At 37.5% G+C, this 14,839-nt stretch overlaps 1 protein-coding gene across 1 annotated transcript in view; it reads right to left on the bottom strand.

Moving 5' to 3' along the window:
* The window catches only part of AP3S1 (adaptor related protein complex 3 subunit sigma 1), a 73,526-nt gene that overhangs the window by 43,145 nt on the left and 15,542 nt on the right, over nucleotides 1-14,839 (bottom strand). Inside the window, exons 2-3 of the mRNA XM_047083579.1 lie at nucleotides 5,393-5,484; nucleotides 3,413-3,524 (exon numbers count right to left, since the gene is read on the bottom strand). Of these exons, the coding sequence (XP_046939535.1) occupies nucleotides 3,413-3,524; nucleotides 5,393-5,484 (204 nt within the window). The remainder of the gene's footprint in view (nucleotides 1-3,412; nucleotides 3,525-5,392; nucleotides 5,485-14,839) is intronic.

Genomic DNA, 14,839 nt, shown 5'->3' with positions numbered 1-14,839 from the left:
AAACTGGACAGCAACATGCAGAAAAATGAACCTGGACCACTTTCTTACACCATGCACAAAAATAAACTCAAAATGGATGAAAGACCTCAATATAAGACAGGAAGCCATCAAAATCCTCAAGGAGAAAGCAGGCAAAAACCTCTTTGATCTTGGCTGCAGCAACTTCTTACTCAACATGTCTCCAGAGGCAAGGGAAACCAAAGCAAACATGAACTATTGGGACCTCACCAAAATAAAAAGCTTCTGCACAACGAAGGAAACAATCAGCAAAACTAAAACGCAACTGACGGAATGGGAACAGATATTTGCAAACGACATATCAAAGGAGTAGTATCCAAAATCTATAAAGAACTCATCAAACTCAACACCCAAAAAACAAATAATCCAGCGAAGAAATGGGCAAAAGACATGAATAGACACTTCTCCAAAGAAGACAACATCCAGATGGCCAACCGACACATAAAAAATGCTCAACATCACTCATCATCAGGGAAACAGAAATCAAAACCACAATGAGATACCACCTTACATCTGTCAGAATGGCTACCATTAACAACTCAGGCAACAACAGATGTTGATGAGGATGTGGACAAAGAGGAACCCTTTTGCACTACTGGTGGGAATGCAAACTGGTGCAAGCCACTCTGGAAAACAGTATGGAGGTTCCTCAAAAAATTAAAATTAGAACCACCCTACAATCCAGCAATTGCACTACTAGGTATTTATCCAAGGGATACAGTTATGCTGTTTCAAAGGGGCACATGCACCCCAATGTTTATAGCAGCACTATCAACAATAGCCAAAGTATGGAAAGAGCCCAAATGTCCATCGATGGATGAATGGATAAAGAAGATGTGGTACATAGATACAATGAAGTATTACTCGGTGATCAAAAAGAATGAAATCTTGCCACTTGCAACTACATGGATGGAACTGGAGGGTATTAGGCTAAGTGAAATTAGTCAGTCAGAGAAAGACAATTATCATATGACTTTGCTCATGAGGACTTTAAGACACAGAACAGATGAACGTAAGGGAAGGGAAACAAAAATAATATAAAAACAGGGAGGGGGTACAACACATAAGAGACTCATAAATATCGAGAACAAACTGAGTGTTGCTGGAGGGGATGTGGGAGAGGGAGGGTGGGCTAAATGGGTAAGGGGCACTAAGGAATCTACTCCTGAAATCATTGTCACGCTATATGCTAACTAACTTGGATGTAAATTAAAAAAATGAAATGAAATGAAAATAAGAGCAGCTGTGGGGTCTAGCCCCCACTCCAGCACTGACTTCTGCTTTCAGTGGGGATACAGGTGAGGAGCCACCATTCTTTTTAAAAAAAATTTTTTTTTAATGTTTATTTATTTTTGAGAGGGAGAGAGACACGGAGTGCAAGCAGGGGAAGGGGAGACAGAGAGAGAGAGAGAGAGAGAGAGAGAGAGAGAGGGAGGGAGAAGAGAGAGGGAGAGACAGAATCCGAAGCAGGCTCCAGGCTCCAAGCTGTAAGCACAGAGCCCAAAGCAGGGCTGGAATTCATGAACCGTAAGATCATGCTCTAGCCAGAGACAGACACTTAACTGACGGAGACACCCAGGTGCCCCAGGGATCCACCATTCTGAAATTTATTGTACTAGGCACCTGACGGGTACTTTCAGTGGGGAATAAACCACTTTTTACTCTTTTAGATCTTTCTTCTCATATATATACCTCTGTATTTCTAAAAATATACCCATATTCTGTTCTTTCTCGAAAAAAAAAAGTGAGACCTGTGGAATGGCTATGTTTGTTTTTTTTCTACAAGTACATACAGACATTTGGATACAAAGAAGGAGCTAAGTGTATACCAGACTATGATTTATCACGACTGACCATGGAATTGAAGCGGGGTAAGGAATATAAGACATCAGGAGGATGGACAGTAAAAAAAAAAAAAAAAAAAAAAAAAAGCTAAGATTCAAAAGACTGAAGGTTCCAACAGGCTCAAGGAATTATTGCATTAATAGAAACTGCGATATGGAGAAAGGTGGTAGACAGAGGGGAAACTGAAATGGAGATTATGGAGAATGGCAGTTTGGATAAAAACAAGGTCTAGAAATGAACACCAGGTGCAGCAGAGGGCAAAAGTTCAATGAAAGGGAATACTAGTCTGAAGACACCAGGGTACTGGGAGAATTATCCACATGAATACTGAATACTGAAATCACCAAGAATTAGAACACAAGTAGTACCAGTGACTGCCAGTGAGCTAAGAGTAAAATTTTTAGGAGACCCCATGGGTCTGCCATTTCTGCATATAATATAAGCAGAGGTACAGACTGCTATTTTTGCGGACTATCTTTTTAAGCAAGCCTGTATAAGAAAACAGCCCCAGAAAATAGAGAGTATTTCTCTCCAAAGCAACAGGTAGGTTTATCTATACCCATGGAAGATATTCTTTTCCTCCAGGACATGGGCCGACATGATTAGTGTCCAGTATAAAAGATTCCAGTTCCTCTTCTATAACTCAATCCACTGTTTGTACAGGTATCATCTGGCCCTCTTAACGTCACCCTTTGGCAACTTTGGAGATTGGCGTGGGGATCCAGTGTAAGCAAATGCTGTTACTATGTCTACTGTTTGTGCTGTTCGGAATAAGTCCTTTGTTTCTAATCCAGAAGTCTCCTGTCCTCTGCCGGCATCCACGACACTGTGGTAGTGAACTTGTTAGCTTGCAAGTAGGGTAGAATCTCAGACCTTTGAAAGTTTTTGATAAAATCCCCACCAAATAGGAGGTGGGGATGAGAGGTTACTCAAACAGGATGGGCAGAGAAGGTGGTATAGTTTACAAACAAGAAATAAAGTTTGGAGGCATTTTAAACAAGAGAATGGTCTGGAAAAAGCAACAAGAAGCAAAGAAAACACTAGCAGGCTCAGCAGTATGAAGACAAGAGAGCAGGACTGTTATTACTTGAGATGGTTACAGGTAGTGTCAGCAGGGAAGCCAGATGTAATTTATTACAGGATAAAAGTGAAGGCAACATTAACAAAGAGGTTGAAGATACAGAGGAATGTGCTTATGACTGACCTTGAGTTCCAGGGACATTAAGAAAGATTTTCAGGAGGCAGGGAGGGGTGGGTTTGGGGATCAGATCTGGATACACATGGTAAGAGATCCGGAATCGTGGGCTTCTTGCATGACTTACGTTAACAGGGAAAAAGGGCATGATTAAATTAATTGTGATTAGTCTTAATCTGATTAAATTTACCCATGTGTTTTAGCACCCTTAGTCCCCATCTCACTCATCTAATATCTACTATGCAGCAATTTATTTCTTACCAAACAGAACATCATTTTAGAAAATTTAGAGCATACAAGTTTTAAAATATATAAATGCCAAAAATGGTATTAAGACAATAAGTGTTAACTTACTTGAATTAGATCTAAAATGCCAAGTTCACTTTCTGAAGAGTCCACACAGAAGACAAAGTATAATGTTGCATAATGTCTATAAATCAGTTTGTTGTCAGATCCTCCAATTAACCTAAATGACAAAACAAAACCAAAAAATGGAATGGTATAGGGATAAAATGAAACACATTTTCATTAGCTCAAGCAAACTGACAATGTGTTTAAAACCCTTTATAAAATGTCTGGGCATAGCATTCAAGTGAACTTGGGAGACTAAGTAAATTATCGTGGCTGTTTTCTTCAGAGATAATAAGTAAAAGAAGCTGGTGCTTAATTTTAGTTCATTAATTCATTAAGCTATCTACTGAGTACCTACCATTTGCCAGGTACTGAGAGTGGGTAAGAAACAATAAACAAATAAGAAAAAACGATCAGAGTAGAAAACACTACAAAGAGATTCAAAATAGGGGGACACCATATTGATGGATTTGCTACTTAAGATGGATTCTTAAGAGTGACATTAAGAGGCTGAGAGGGGCTGCTGGGTAGCTCAGCTGGTTAAGCTGAGTGATACGTTGAGTGTCTGACTCTTGATTTTGGCTTGGGTCATGGTCTCACGCCTCCTGGGATCCAGCCCCATGCTGGGCTCTACGTTGACAGACAGAGCCTGCTTGGGATGCTCCCTCTCCCTCTCTCTCTGCCCCTCCCCTGCTCAAGCTCCCTCACTCTCTCGCAAAAAAAAAAAAAAAAGTAAGTTTATAAATTGTAAATGTGTATTTGCAAAATTTAACTGGAGCATGATATACCCTTTTAAGAAATTCAAGTAAACTTTCTACATGATTAAAAAATAATTTATGATCAACAAAGAATGAATTTTTTTATTATCCAAACTCTTTTTCATAATATAAATCATACACATTAAAATACAGAAAAGTGTGGGTTTCTCTGACTAATCTCTAATTATTCATAATGGGGCTCAGCTAGTTTAGTGTTTGAATTGTCAATGAGGAAATATTAAGAAATTGATTATATAAACACTAGAGGGAACATTTATAAAGCTATTTTGAGAACACACTGCTTTCATGGAATCTATTAATTTAAAAGTATTTATAATAGTTGGCAAGATAATAACTGATTTTTATTTATTCATTTAAAAAAACAGAAAACTGTATTAGCTGAATTCTATCTATATACATATGCCTATATATAGATACATATACATTCACACTGATATATATGCGAAAAGCAGACTTCAGGCTTGTTTACAATAATAAGATAAAGAATGTAATCTAAATTTCTATGAACAGGTCCATTTACCTAGGCTGTTCTAAATGTGCTTATATGCTTTTCAAAATATTAAGTGAAAACAAGTAACATGCAAACAAGCATACCTAGTGTGATCCCATAAATAAAAGTTTTGGGTTTTTTTTTTGTTTGTTTTTTAATGTTTCTTTATTTTTGAGAGAGAGAGACAGAGTGCGAGCAGGGGAGGGGCAGAGAGAGAGGGAGACACAGAATCTAAAGCAGGCTCCAGGCTCTGAGCTGTCAGCACAGAGCCCAAAGTGGGCTCGAATTCACGGACCACAAGATCATGACCTGAGCAGAAGCTGGATGCTTAACCAACTGAGCCACCCACGCATCCCATAAGATTTTACTTTTATATGTTAGTCATAAAAAACTTAATTTTCTAGAAGGATACACAAGAAATCAAGAAAGACTAAAGTCAGGAAAGGGAAACTTAGTTTATAATTTTACATGTCCCTGCAACGTGTGAATTGTTGCCATGACCTTTATATAAAATGACTCCACAAAAATTTTTAAAAAAACAACAAAGACTGCATATCTTCAAAAAATTCCAAGTTAGATTTACAGCTAACATAGGTGGTAATCTCCTAATCCAATTCATAAAAAGTAGGAAATTTTTACCATTAACCAATTAAACAGCATATATTTTAATCATATAGCCAAAGATTAGAAATGTTCATGAAATGCTTTACTTACAATCCTCCTTCTAGGAAATTACAAACATTTTCATCTCTCTTAGATACCAAATGGAATGTCTCCCTGATGATTTGCTGTTGTGTATCTTCACTCTGAGAAAGAATAATTCATACATGTTAGGATTAAATTTCTAAGTTTAACAGCATTTTAAGAATTAAAAAAAAAAAGTAAAAGGCAGTAGTATCTCTCAGGGACATTAACTTAAGGAGCGGTCCTTGGAGAGCTAACATCACATCTCACAGAAACAAAATCCACCATTTTCCGATGAAAAACAAAAAGGAAAAAACAAAACAAAACCAACATTTTACAGTTTGGTACTATAATAAAACTAACATTTCTAAGTTTCAAAAACCAAGAAGAAAAATATTAGATGAATTAAAGACACTAGTAAAAGGGATACTAGGTATTAACCAGTCAAAGCCCATTGTTTTACAAATGAGTAAACTGAAACAGAGAGGGAAAATTATAAATAATTCATGTACCTGATCTATATTTTATTGGAAGAAAAACACAGTAGTTTAGAGCTTCCAATTGTTTAAATGCAAACTGAGATGAATTCATCCATATTAGTCATGTAAGCACAGCCTAAAACCAAGATTTGGCTCAAAAGATTTTAAATTCACCAAGCAATTCGCATCCCAGTAAAAAAGAGCCAGCTCTCAAACACTGCAATAGAAAACGGGGGAAAATCACAAATAGGAACTTCACAGGAAAGGAAATATGATGGTCCATAAATAAATAAAAAGAAGTTAAAATGTAACAAAGTGAAATACAAATTAAAGTACAAGGAAATAACTCCACATGCACCACAGTAGCCAAGCATAAAAGTCTGTCAGTACCAAACGTGGGGCCAAAGAAACTCATCACACCAAGTGGGAGGGTAAATGGCATAATCACTTGAGAAAACAGTTTTATAGTCCAGCATTTTCACTCCTAGATACTATACTAAACCATATGAAATCATTGTTTTTGAAGATCAAAAACAAAGCAGTGTTGGCAATTACATACACACAATAAACTCTTAACCTGTGTAGCAAAAGACATGTAGATGTTCATCAAAGCACTGTAATGACCAAAAAAAAAACCCTGAAATTACCCAAATGTCCACCAATTCCAGAATGGATAAATTATGGTACGTTCACACAATGGAATCCTGTAACAAGAACACTTCTTTTTTTATTTAAAAAAAATTTTTTTTTAATGTTTATTTATTTTTGAGAGACAGAAAGGCAGAGTACGAGCAGGCGAGGAGCAGAGAGAGAGGGAGACACAGAATCCGAAGCAGGCTCCAGGCTCCAAGCTGTCAGCACAGAGCCTGACGTGGGGCTCAGACCCAGGAACCATGAGATCATGACCTGAGCTGAAGTCGGCACTTAACCAACAAAGACCCCCAGGCGCCCCAAGAAGCAAAATGTAAAGAAATAAATTATACCCATTATATGAAGGATTGTCAAAAACTTAATGTGGAAAAGGGCCTTCCCTTTATCTGAGCTCGGGTTACCATAACAAAATACCACAGACTCAGTGGCTTTAACAGAAATTTATTTTTTCATTATTGTGGAAACTAGTGATTCAAGATCAAAGTGCCAGCATTAAAACAAACAAACAAAAAATGCTGGCATAGTTGATTTCTGGTGAGTGCTCTCTTCCTGGCTTGAAGACAGTTTCTTTTCATCGAGGCCTCACATGATAGGGAAAGAGAACAGGAACGAGCTCTCTGGGGTCTCATCTTATAAGCGCACTAGTATCACGAGGGCCCCACCTCATGACTTAATCTAGACCTAAGTATCTCCCAAAGCCCCAATACCAAATACCATCAAATTGGGGGTTAGGGCTTCAATATATGAATTTGGGAGGTGGGGGGACAGAATTCAGTCTATAGCAGGGGGAAGAAAGCAAATACCAGAATGACATGTAATCATTCCACTAATATAAATTCCAAAAAAATGCAAAACTAAATAATAATATTTTATTTAGTGACACGCATATAGGTAATAAAAATAAAACTATAAAGAAAATCAAGTGAATGATTATCATGTTTCAAAGGATTGGTTTTATAAAGACTGTATTCTTTAACCACATTGCAATTGGATAATATAATCAATAACTAAAAGGATGTTTTAGGGCGCCTGGCTGGCTCAGTAAGAAGAGCATATGACTTTTTACAATTCTTTTTTAACATTTATTCATTTCTGAGAGACAGAGCATGAGCAGGGGAGGGGCAGAGAGAGAGAGGGAGACACAGAATCCGAAGCAGGTTCCAGGCTCTGAGCTGTCAGCACAGAGCCCGACGGGGGGCAGAAGAGCATGTGACTATTGATCTTGGGGTCGTGAGTTTGAGCCCCACATTGGGTGTACAGATTACTTAAATAAATTTTTTAGAAAATATTAAAAGAATGGGTTTTTTTTGGTTTTTTTTAACGTTTATTTATTTTTGAGACAGAGAAAGACAGAGCATGAACAGGGGAGGGGCAGAGAGAGAGGGAGACACAGAATCCGAAACAGGCTCCAGGCTCCGAGCTGTCAGCACGGAGCCCGACGCGGGGCTCGAACTCACGGACCGCGAGATCGTGACCTGAGCCAAAGTCGGACGCTCAACTGACCGAGCCACCCAGGCGCCCCAAAAGAATGTTTTTTAAAAATCACAAACAGGCGTTCAAATTGGAAAGAAGTAGAATTTCTATTCACAGATGACATCTGTGATAGACTTATCATATGTCTACAAAACTCAAAAGAATCCATAAAAAACTATTAAAGTTAATAAACAAATCTACCAAAGTTCAAGATACAAAATTAACACTCAAAAATCAGCTGTATTTCTATACACTAGCAATATATAATCCAAAAGGGAGACCTAGTTACAGATGCTGCAGAAATTTAATAGATAATAAATTAGTATGATGAAGATCTTAAGCCAATAAATTTAAAAATCTAAGATGAAGTGGCAAAAAATGCCTTCAAAAAATTAGTAAAACACTCCAAAGGAGAAATAGAAAAACTTTATTAATCCTATTATCATAAAGAGAATAAACAGTAATTTAAAAGATCTCTACCAAAAATAAATCAAGCCCTGATGACTTTAACACCAAGTTTGACCAATGATTCAAGAGACAGATCATCCCAATTTAACACAACTCTCCAGAGCACAAAGAATTAACATCCTCAATTCATTTTTATGAGGTTAACATGACACAAAATGAGACAAGGAATGTATGAGAAATGAACACTGCAGGCCAATCTCACTGAAGACCAGAGATACAAAAATTAACATTTAAAAAAACTAACATAACATGACCCAAATAAACGTGTTTATCCTGGTGATGCAAGGTTGATTTAATATTAGAAAACATATTGATGTAATTTTCTATATTAACAGATTTAGGGAGAAAAAATAGGTCATTTCAATGGGTGAAGAAAAAGCATCTGATAAAATAACATCAACTCTTGAATTAAAAAGAAAACTCTTAGTAAATTAAAAAAAAAAAGAGAGAACTTCCTCTAATTAAGACTATCCTATCAAACACCTTTTGCAAACATAGTCACGAAGAAAATGTTTACAGAGTCTCTCTTTTAAGATCAGAAGCAAGATAACTAACAATGGTTTTCCTATTCAGCACCATACCAGCTGTCATCAATATCAGAAAAACAAGAAAAATAAAAGATAAAAGAATTTGAAAGAAAGAAAGAAAACTGTCATTCAAAGACCACAAGATTTTCCATGTAGAAAATCTAACACAGCTTACACAAAAGTGTTGAAACTAATAGATATAACAAGACATAGCCAGCACATAAAATTCTATGGCAATTCTAAATTTCTCCAACTATCAGTTGGAAAGTATAATTAAAAAAGATACCACATACAATACCATCAAAAAAATATGCAGTGTGTAGGAATAAATGAAACAAAACATGCAAGACTACTATGGAGAAAATATAAAACTTTACTGAAAAAAATTAAAAAGGAGCCAAATAAATGGAGAAATGTACAGTGATTACAGAATGAATGATTCAACATTAAGAAGATGTTCTATATCTCCAAAATGCTCCAAAGGGTCAAGGTAATTCTAATGAAAATCCCAAGAGAGACAGAGAGAGAGAGAGAGAGAGAGAGAGAGAGAGAGAGAGAAAGAGAGAGAGACTGAGGGAAACTTGAAAACCTGAATCTGATTCCAAAACATATATATTAGATCAGAAGACAAGAATGACAAGACACTCTCAAGTAGAATGTTAAGAGGACGTGCTGAGCAGGTAAGAATTATTAAAAAACCACAATAATTTGTTAAGAGGACCTGCTGAGCAGGTAAGAATTATTATAAAGCCACAGTAATTAAGATAACATGATATTGGTACAGAAATAGGGAAAGTGACTAATGGAACTGAACCTTAAACACACCCACGCAAATATAAGGTAATTTATTTTTTTTTTTTTTTTTTAATTTTTTTTTTTCAACGTTTATTTATTTTTGGGACAGAGAGAGACAGAGCATGAACGGGGGAGGGGCAGAGAGAGAGGGAGACACAGAATCGGAAACAGGCTCCAGGCTCTGAGCCATCAGCCCAGAGCCCGACGCGGGGCTCGAACTCACGGAGCGCGAGATCGTGACCTGGCTGAAGTCGGACGCTTAACCGACTGCGCCACCCAGGCGCCCCTAAGGTAATTTAATTTAAAACGAAGTAGGCACTGTAGATCAACAGAGAAAGACATTTCCATGAATTGTGCCAGAGTCAGTTGTTGTTTTCATTGTTTTATTATAATAAACTTTGACCTCTTACATTATGCTAAAAAAAATCACTCCCAGGTTGGTTAAAAATGAATGTTAATGCTCAAGCTACAAAAGCTTTGAAGACGTAATCAGAAAATACCTATATGACTTTGTAATAGTGCCGAACTTTTAAGTAAGACGCAAATTAAGGCTAACCATAAGAAAAAGACCGGTCGGGGAAGGGAAGAGGGGGGGTAACAAGAAAGAAAAAAAAAAAAAAAAAAAAAAAGACTGACAAATTTGATATTTGATATCAAAAGCAAGCATGCCTAATGTTCAGAAGACACCAGAAAAAGAAAGGAGAGCTACAAACACAAAGAACATAGCCACAATACATAAAAACGGCAAAGGAATAATACCCAGTATATATAAAAAACACTTAGATGTCAATAAGAAAAACATCTCAACATAAAAATGACTTAGCAAAACAGAAGACTTAGGAAACCATCAAAAAAAGGAAACTAAAATGGTAAATAAACTATGAAAGATATTCAACTTCATACAGGGGAAAAAGGAAAAAAAAACTTATAGTTAAACCTATAATGACAACATTAAGTACTCATGCTATCAGGGAAGATATATAAATATGTCTAACAATATGAAGTGTGGGCAAGAATACGGAGCAACAAAGCACCAATACTGCTAAAAGAACTGTAAGCTGATACAACCACTTTTGGAAACAGACCAGCACTACTACTTCGTAAAGTTGAACATGAACAGACCCAACTCCTAGTTATACCCTAAGGAGTTTCAAAAAGACATCTATAAGAACGCTTAGAGCAGCAGCACTGTTTGTAATAGCAAAAACAATTACAAAGTAAAATGTCCATCCGTGCAAAATGTAGAAATAAACTGTGTTTTAGTCTTGCACAGAATACTACACAGCAATGAAAATGAATGACCAAACACCAGTAATGATGTTAGAAATGTTGAATTAAAAAAAAAAAAATTCAAGTCACAGAAGACTATGAATACTATGATTCTGTTTTTTAAAAGCTCAAAAACATGTAAAACTAACCAGTGAACTGTTTGAGGGCAAAAACGTGGTAAAACAAAAATAGGAGAATGATTTTAAAAATTCAAGGTGGTGGTTATCTAAGTACAGGGGTAAAAGGATAGAATGGGAGAGGTGCAGAAAGACTTCAAGGATACTGGTAATTTTTCTTGAAAGAGGATAGTGAACACACAGCAATTAGAGTAGCATTTCTTGTACCCTGTGGATATTTAATAGGCACATTTATGTTTCATCTATTCAATATTTCAGAAAAATATCGAAAAGAGTGAGGAAGAAAAACCACTGTAGAAGACCACTACCCTCTTCCTTTATCATCTCCATCACCTCCTCCTACTCTTCATCTAGAGCTAAACGGTGTCCCTTGAATGACCTGACTTATTCATGTAGCTTCAACCTTGTTAATCTCCCCTATCTTTTTTTGCTTGACAAACGTCTTTTTTTAATTTTTTTTTTTTTTTAGAGATCTCCCTAATCTTTAATTCTCCTACATCCCCAGTGCTTAAAAGAAGCCTATCTTCTTTTCTGAGTTGGTGACAGACAGATGTTTCCAGCTTGCAAACAGACATCTCCATTTATATTCCATAAAGTGATATTAAAACTTGTGAGACTTTCATAACTAACATACATTGTTATATTAGTTTCAGACAGAGGACATAGTGATTCGACAGGTCTATGCACTGCTTAATGTTCAGCACACTGAAGTGCAATCGCCATCTGTCACCATTCAACATCCTTACGATGTTATTGCCTATATTCCCTCAGCTGTATTTTTCATCTCATTTTTCTCATCATTTTTCACAATGCATTTATTTTACCTAGAAGTCTGTACCTCTTAACAAAACCCATTTTTATTCCTATATTTCTTTTTTTTATTAACTTATTTAAAATTTTTTTAATGTTTATTTATTTTGGAGAGAGAAAGAGACAGACAGAGTGTGAGGCAGAGACAGAGGGAGACACAAAATCCGAAGCAGGCCCCAGGCTCTGAGCTATCAGCACAGAGCCCGACACGGGGCTCGAACTCATGAACCACAAGATCATGACCTGAGCCAAAGTCGCAGGCTTAACCAACTGAGCCACCCAGGCGCCCCTCCTATATTTCTAATTTCAGTTAATAGCATTACCATTCATTTAGTCTCTTAAGTCAAAAATCTTGATGATTCCTTTTCTTTCACCTCCCAAGTCTTTCAGTCACTAAATCCTGTTAATTCAACCACAGAAACAACAGTAAACTGGATTTGAAGATATTGTCTCAACTCACATTCTTCTTACCCAGGATACTCTAAGAACCACCTAGGGGCACCTGGGTGGCTCAATTGGTCAAGTGTCCTACTCTTGGTTTTGGCTCACATCATGATTTTACACTTCCTGAGATCCAGCCCCATGTCGGGCTCTGCGCTGATGATGTGGAGCCTGTTTGGGATTCTCTCTCTCTCCCTCTCTCTCAAAATAAAATTAAAAAACAAAAACAAAAACAAAAAAAAACCTTAAACATTCGCTCTGCCACCTGTCTCTCCACTTCAAATCACCCCACATATGCCACTAGAATTGCTTCCTAATAAACAGTATTTGTTCCATCCTTTTCTTAAAGTTGTCCAGTTTCCATCTGACCTAACATCCAAACTCCCTACCACACCATACACAAAGCCTTCCAAAATCGAATCCAGATCTACTCTGAGCTTTCCTCATCTATTTCTCCTCCCTACACAACCCACCTTCAACCACACTGAACTCACCATTCACTCCCTTCCATTTTCCTACTCTCTCCCATTCTCTAACAACACCGTTTGAAGACTCAGATCAAATGTGATAACTTCTGTGAAGTCTTTTCTTACTTTCCCAAGAAAAATTAGTTCCTTATTCCCCAGTGCTTCCTTTGTACTGTTTCTATTCCTATGATATACTTTTTAAGAAGTTTACCTATTTATTTTGAGAGAGAGAGAGAATGAGAATGAGAATCCCAAGCAGGTTCCACTCTGTCAGTGCAGAGCCCAACACTGAGCTTGATCTCTCAAACCATGAGAACATGACCTGAGCCAAAATGACCTGAGCCAAAATCAGAGTCCGACGCTTAACTGACTGAGCCGCCCAGATGACCCCTACAGCATACTTTTAATGGTGTGCTCAAATTTCCTTTGCAGCTGAGTTCTATTAGACTCTGACCCCTACAAATCTCTTTAAATCTGAAATGCTTAAGAGTGGCTGGCACAGAGTCACCAGTAAGAGTACACTGAATAAATGAATATCTAATGTACAAGATGGGATCCACATCCATTTATATTATCAGATACATGGGTTACGTTACATACTCAAAAAAAGGTGGGGGGAATAAAGTAAATGCAGGATGGTATAGTAGTTAAAGGTATGAGCTCTGTTCTAATTAAGAGACTAAATGCACAAAAACATCTATTTTGTTGCCTTGCCAAATCTCAGCTCAAACAATATCAAAATCTTCCCCCCGCCCCCCCGACACCTTTTTTTAAAGGCATAAATCACAAGGATGAGGAAAATAGGAAAGGAAGGCAAGGGCAACAAAATTTAGCAAGGGGCTAAATGAGTGGTCAAGCATTAAGTAAACCTCAGAAAATGTAATCCCAAATTGGTTACAGAGAAACCCAAGAGCTAACCCAATATGTATCACAAAATTAGCCAAAGCCTCAAGAATTGGTGCTTTTAGGTACTTCTGAAAGGGAAGATGAAAAGAGGAGTGTAAAATAATGAGCTTAAGAAGTAGAAGGACCCTAAATTCCCTTTTTCATCCTGAAGAAAAGTCTGTAAACTTATTTCAAGGAGCAGATAAAGCAAAGGGTCTTGGAGAACAAGTGGTACTATGGTAGGCAGAATAATGCATTGCTCACCAAAGATGACAACTTCCTAATCCCTGGAAACTATGAATATATCCCCTTACATGACAAAGAGGACTTTACAGGTTTGATTCAAGTACAGACCTTGAGTTGGGGAGAATATCCAGATTATCTCCTTACCTAATCTAATCACACGGCTCCTTAAAATCAGAGAACCGTTTTCCTGGGCTGTGGTCAGAGGGAGATGTGACTAGAGAGTAGTCAAAGAGATGCTATTCAGTTGGCTATGATGATGGAGGAAGAGGGTCATGAGCTGAGGAATAGAGGCAGCCTCTGGGGGCTGGGAAAGCAAAGAAATGGATTCTCCTCTAGTCTTCAGAAGGGGATGCAGTTCTGACGATACCCTGATTTTAGCCCAGTAAATCCCACGTCAGACTTATAGCTCACCGAACTGCATGGTAAGAAGTTTGTATTGTTTTAAGCCACTAAGTTTGCGGTCATTTGTTAGAGCAGCAGTAAAAAGCAAATACAGGCATCATACTGAAAACAGGGAGTTGAGGAAAATGTACACATACCTGATGCTAGCCCTTTTTTCAATCAGGTCCCAGAATACCTGGGCCAGGCCTTCTTCACCCTGCAGGCAGGAGCCTGGCCCAAACTTCTCCAGAAACTCTACCTAAATCTAAAGAGAATGACACTGGAAGCTCTAACAATGGCGGAAACAGTTACCTGTTCACCAAAATATAGCTCCTTTACTTCCCAGACACACAAGTCAACAATGATTTTCATGCTCTCTTGAATTAAGGTTGACCCACACAAACGGGTTCTGGCCAGTGAAATGCGGCTGCCAGAGGGTTGCCAGAGC

Source organism: Lynx rufus, unplaced genomic scaffold (genome assembly GCF_022079265.1).
Source record: "Lynx rufus isolate CCGP_SWC_20201006 ecotype Redwood Valley unplaced genomic scaffold, mLynRuf1.p SCAF_1, whole genome shotgun sequence".
Classification (NCBI taxonomy): Eukaryota; Metazoa; Chordata; class Mammalia; order Carnivora; family Felidae; genus Lynx; species Lynx rufus.
The sequence above is the reverse complement of the archived record's forward strand: the minus strand, read 5'-3'. Positions and strand labels throughout refer to the sequence as shown.